Source organism: Cyprinodon tularosa, unplaced genomic scaffold, assembly GCF_016077235.1.
Source record: "Cyprinodon tularosa strain WSP-4 unplaced genomic scaffold, ASM1607723v1 ctg452, whole genome shotgun sequence".
Taxonomy (NCBI): domain Eukaryota; kingdom Metazoa; phylum Chordata; class Actinopteri; order Cyprinodontiformes; family Cyprinodontidae; genus Cyprinodon; species Cyprinodon tularosa.
The window spans coordinates 251,245-257,244 of NW_024039177.1; the positions used below are offsets into that span (position 1 = coordinate 251,245).

At 41.3% G+C, this 6,000-nt stretch overlaps 1 protein-coding gene across 1 annotated transcript in view; it reads left to right on the forward strand.

Annotated features, from left to right (window-relative positions):
* The window catches only part of LOC119793433 (synaptic vesicle glycoprotein 2B-like), a 49,412-nt gene extending 43,654 nt beyond the window's left edge, over window positions 1-5,758 (forward strand). The window contains exons 13-15 of the mRNA XM_038300649.1: window positions 2,299-2,499; window positions 2,578-2,737; window positions 3,268-5,758. Of these exons, the coding sequence (XP_038156577.1) occupies window positions 2,299-2,499; window positions 2,578-2,737; window positions 3,268-3,451 (545 nt within the window). The 3' untranslated portion in view covers window positions 3,452-5,758. The remainder of the gene's footprint in view (window positions 1-2,298; window positions 2,500-2,577; window positions 2,738-3,267) is intronic.
* Window positions 5,759-6,000: the final 242 nt, after the last annotated feature.

Below are 6,000 nucleotides of genomic sequence, written 5' to 3' on the forward strand. Positions count from 1 at the left end.
TGCTGTGTAGGTAAGAGCCTGTATCATCTGCATAGAATGAGATCCTAATAGAGCAGAGCGGTCAGAGACTATTCTAAAGCCAGAGGGAAATACTGTGATATAAGTTCAAACCAAGTCCAAACTCAGCATCTGTGCTTTGCCCACACACATTCAAGAGCCTGAAGGAGGAACAAAAAAAACAGGCTCATGAAAAACCCTCATAATCATTATATCAACATCCTCCCAACAATCTCCTCGAAAAGAAAAGGCATCAAGAATTTCCTCTGGGTAACATAACAATGGGAGGAGTTGATGAATGGAAAACTGCTTGGTAATGTGAACATTTAAAGAATCACAACTTAAAATAGGTGCTAAGAAAGCACTTACATTTTACACAATTTCCCTTTTTTGATCTTATTTCAACTGTTGCGTATATTAGCTGTGATATATGAATCAAGATGCTATGACCGAAAAAATTTGATTGATAGATGACAGTTGATGTATGATTGGCCGAATTTAGGTGTACAAGCTGACGTATAACTAACTGGCCTGCATGAGATAACGAAAAAAACCCACAGAGTTTAAGACAGGATTTTTTCTTAAATGGAAATTTTCTAAATTTTGAGACAATATGGTGTGATAAAGAGTAGATTTATATTCATGTTTAAGTCAGAAGGATTTGATATTCAAATATGACTTCCCTACGACTTTGTTGGTTTTTTTTTGTTAACATAGATGGCTTCCTTCACGCCCCTCTCAAACCACCAAACAATAAAGAAGATGGATGGTTTAAGAGGGGCGTGAAGGAAGTGAAACATCTTCACACTTGGAAACAAAGTCCAGTGGATTGTTTTGTAGACTTTTTAGGAAACCCAGATACAGATAAACCGGTACTGTGGGTGAAACAGAGGCATTACAATTCAATTGGTTGCAATATGTAAAAAAAAAAAAAAAATGTCTTGAAGACAAAGGAAGCTTGTTCACAATGATAAGAAAAAAAGGAACAATCTGATATTTAAAATAGTGGACTAAATAGGGAACCACACTGGCCCTAACAAACAGGTGGCTGATACCTGTGAAAATTATTTAGAAAGTAGAGACCAGAAGGAAAAATAATGACAAATAAAAACACCCAAGCTTGCATCTGCTAAACCCTACAGTAGATACATGAAAATTCTCTTTGGCTTCTCCTTAAAGTACTAAAACAAAGCTTTAATATCAGTGACACAGGAGGAAATCCTATACACTACTGTTTATGCTCCAAAAACATTCTAAATGACTTTGTTTCGAGTAAATTCTGGACGCTACCCACTCAGGACACTTGGAATACATTGGACGAGCAGTATGGAGGAATATTGACAGGTTTTTTGTGGACTTTTATGGACCTTTCTGCCTCGGGCGCAATAGACCTCCATTATTTGAATGTCAGCAGACAGCAAGAAGCCTCCCAGATCTCCAGATGCATTTGAGATATCAAAAAAGTACTCCAGAGTGTTGTTCAGCATGGGGGTGAGTAGAAAATGAAGGCTAATCATGTTTTGGGTGTACTATTACTTTAAATGGTTTGAAGATCAGGCCCTCAGATTGTATAGACTACCATCACCATCATCAATAAGGACATTTACTCTTGCATCCATCAACTCTGCAGCCACATCTGAACACCTCGATACATTTAGCTCACTGAACACCAACCTTCATACTGTATTCCCAGCACTCTTCCAGTCTCAAACCTCTAGGAACTAAATATTTTTTTGCATTTTTCCAGAATGAATCTGGAATGAATGGAATGAATCTCAAACTTATTTTACATGTTGCTTTGAGGCGCTAACTGGCTTACAATCTACTTCCTTTTTTACCCCCTGTAAACATGCACAGTATCATATCTATGTTTGCATTATAAATATACATGGAGGGCTTTATTCACTAACAAACTGAGCAAAAACAAAAGAAAATCTCATAACCTGATTATGCACAATTAAATAAGAACAATGATCCACCTGACAGCTCCTCTCTTCTTCTACCCCATCGTCGATATATGGAAGCTCTGCCATATGGTTCATATTCTGGTTACACCTTTAAAACCATTCCTTTCTGTAGCAGTGGAATCAATCCACCTGCCTTTGTGCTTTTCAACCTTGTCTGCGATGCAACTTCCTAGAAAGTCGTGGAGACAGCTCCACTCTGTCTGTGTCCCATCCACATCTTCCACTCCTGTTTGGCTGCAATCAGAATGAAAGAAACATTCATTTGCAAAAAGGAAGTATATTTGTCTGGCACCCCCGCTCCTCACTCCTCTGAATCCTCTCCTGTTCTCTGCAGACCTGTGGGATGAGAAATTCATTGACTGCCGGATGGAGAACACCACGTTCGAGCACAACAAACATGGCTGCCACCTGGACACGGTGGAGGAGAACGACGTGTTGATCTACCTGGTCAGCTTCCTGGGCAGCCTGGCCGTGCTGCCGGGCAACATCATCTCAGCGCTGTTCGTGGAAAAGATCGGCAGGGTCAAGATCATAGGTGACGTCTGGGACTAACGAGTGACTCCTGAGTTTTACAGATGGCAGCTCTGTAACAGGTGATCTCTGGTCTCCTCAGGTGGCTCCATGCTCATTTCTGCTGGCTGCTCCTTCTTCCTGTTCCTGAGCTTCAGCCAATCGGCCATCATCGCCTTGCAGTGTATGTTCTGTGCAGTCAGCGCTGCTGCGTGGAACGGCATAGAGGTGGTGACCGTGGAGCTATACCCCACCTCTAAAAGGTAACTCCCTCTAGCTTTCACAGAACCATGACGCAGCAGAACAACACTGCTTCACTTTCCCCCAGTTTGCAGACATGAAGCTGTCCTTTCAGACAGTCCAACAGTCCTTTAGTTGGTTTTTACTGTTCCTAAAACAATGGCTTCCTCCCGCAAATGATACTTTTCCTCTGGCTGATGTTTTCTCTTTCATGTTCTAGACTTTAAAACTGACTCTGATCTAATCTGCCTCTAAAGGAGCTTCTGCTGTCATTAGCTAACTTCTCTCTCACATTGAAAATACTATTTGATCAGTGTTTCAGTGTCCCTGCCCAGGCCACCCCGCCCAGGGAGAAAGTCTCTGACACTGAGCCTGGTTCTGGTTCTGCTGGAGGATTATTCCTGTTTTCTCTCCACTGTCGCTACATGCATGGATCCAGCTTAGTGTAGATTATGCTGGAAGGAATCTTTCCCATCATTCATCAGTAGAACACCGAGCTGTCAGTCGGGGTCTTAGAGAATCTGGTGTTGATCAGGTTGTGTTTTTGTCGTAGGGCGACGGCGTTCGGTGTGCTGAACGCTCTGTGTAAGCTGGCAGCCATCCTTGGCAGCTCCATCTTCGGCAGCTTCGTGGGGATCACCAAAGCCATCCCTATTCTTCTGTCGTTCGCGGCCCTGGTCTGCGGCGGCCTGGTGGCCCTCAAACTGCCCGACACGCGGCAGAAAATCCTGCAGTGACGGGCTGAGCCGTCTGGAGGCGGAAGGGCCTGGAAGCTGTTGGACTTCATGATGCGGAAGGCGAGAACAGAAACACCTGAGCTGTTCGAGCCAAACGGCAAGCGCTCGTTTCTCCATGTGAAACATATTCATCTGTACAGGGGGGAGGTTTTTGTTTTCAGGGTTTCAGCGACCTGCTGATGACTGATCCCTCCATCCATCCTCTGCGTCTCTCAGCAGCAGCTCCATGAGTGAGGAGGATCTTTGCCTTCCAGCAGTCTTAGAAAACTTATATTGATTTGTTGATAAAAGATGCTCGCTGTAGTTATCAACCTCTAGGATTTGTTTTTATCAGCAGTTACAGAAATCTGATTTATCCTAAAATCTGCCAGCAGGTTTGTCCTCTGAAATCTGACTTAGACATCAGGGATCACTGAAGTAGATCTGGAATCACTCCTCCTAAACTTACATGGTTTGATCAGGTGTTAGTCATTTAAAGAAAGTCTGGTCATGAGGTTTAGTCCACCGCCTGTATTCGTTGAATGACTGTCAACTTGTCTCTAATCATTTAGTAGAACCAACAAGAATCAAGCCGTTCAATCTTTTCCTTTCGTTCTGCATCTGACTCATTTATGAAGCACAACCAGTGGATGTTTGGACAAAAACATCAGGCTAAGCTTTCAGAGCAGGCTGCCACCCATCGAAAGGTGTGAAATGAGTTATTAAAGTTTCACACCATCCATCTGGTACAGATTCACCTGTTTATGGGGGGAAATTTGTGCCACTATTGTTGAAATCAAAGAACTTGCTTCATGCTTATATGGTATTGGGTCAATATCACTGTTGTATCCAGTTAGCTCTATTGCTGTCATTAACATTCCCCCCATTTTCAGTAAAGTATAGATTATTTCCTCTAATAAAGACAAACATTCAGCAGGAAAAGGAAAAGTTAATAAATCACCATCATCCAGGAGGAGTTGATTCCAGATTTTTTTCCTGATCAGCATTTGTATATTTAAGATTGAGGCTAATCTGCCGCAAACTGTTCTAGAAAACCTATCAGCAGCAGTTTGGCTAAATGTTAAACAGGTTTTTGTGGTTTTAACAAATGTAGGTTTACCTATAGGTCAACCTATAAGGTTTATTTATTTCACTCCAAATGCAGCCTTTGCTGTTTCATCCAGTCTGCTTCAGGCTGGAGTGTGCTGGAAATATTTTTCCTCCGATTGGAGCCTAGTTGCTTGGCTATTTCATCCCGCCTCCAGATTTTAACATTCATCCCATGAGACTAACAGAAGCATCTCATCAGCACAATATCTGGAACAGCTGTTTAAAGGTCCAGAGTCCAGCTGTGTGTGTCTTCCTGTCCTGTACTGTATGTCTTGCATGAGATCCACCGTCTGAGAGTGCTTCTAGGAGAAACAGAACTTTCTGTGAGTAACGTGAAAAGTTTCTGCGTGCTCGGATCAGACCTGCTCAGTATATTCGATTTATTTATGTTTCGTTTCTCTCCTCCTCAGCTGGGTTCTTTGTAGGAAATTAGGGCTTAAAAAAACAGATTTCTTTTATTTTATTTGAGTTTAATATGGGAAAAAAGACAAATACTTTTTTTTCTCAATTTTGACTTTAATCTCAGAATTCTGACTTTTTTTTCCCCCTTTTTCCCATCCTAAACTCAAATAAAATAAAAAATATATTAACTTTTGTTTCCCCCCAGTGGCCCTAATTCTATTCTGTAGAAAATTCATAATTCTGACCTTAGGTTCAGGATTCTGTGAAAAAAGTCAGAAATCTGAGAAAAAAGTCAGGAATCTTTGAAAAAAAGAATTCTGCCTTCTTCCCACATCAAATTGAAATAAAATGAAAAGGATGAAACTTTATTAAATATGCATTGCCCCTATTCCTCTTCCATAGTTCTGATATTATTATGAATGTGATTACACCACCATCTAGAGGAGGAAATTAAAAACCACATCCAAGATTTTTTAGATTTTCTCTGTACAGAAAATTAAAGCGGGTCAAACAAATATCAGGAGATTAGTAGAACAAATTCATATTTTCCTCATCTACCTCTTTCAGCCTGTTGTTTTTTTGTTTGACTCCCTGGTCTATGAGCTGTCCATGGTTGAGCACCTGCACTTGTTTGTTGTTGTCTTTATGTTGTTCAGTTTGGTTTTGGTCCGGTTCTGGTTGTGAAGGTGGCTGCATGTCTGTCTGGTGTTTTCTCTTGGCTCCGTGTGTTCACCATAATGAATAAGTGTAACATGGTCTGAGTCTGAACTGTGTTTTTACTCAATAAAACAGAGAGAAGATCAGCACTGAGCACGAGCAATGCCTGCATTGTTTTTGTTTGCAAAACACAAAAGTCCTTAATCTGTTGCTTTACACTCCGCTTCACATTTTCTCACTCTACAAACAGAAACTTCACTGTATTTCATGGGTATTTGCACAAGCATTGTACATCTACAGATGGAAATCTTTTCCTATTCCTCCTTATAAACCCGCTGAGCATCACAGACAGTCTCTAAACCCTGCCACAAAATCTGGGTCGGATTTAGGTCTTGCTTTAG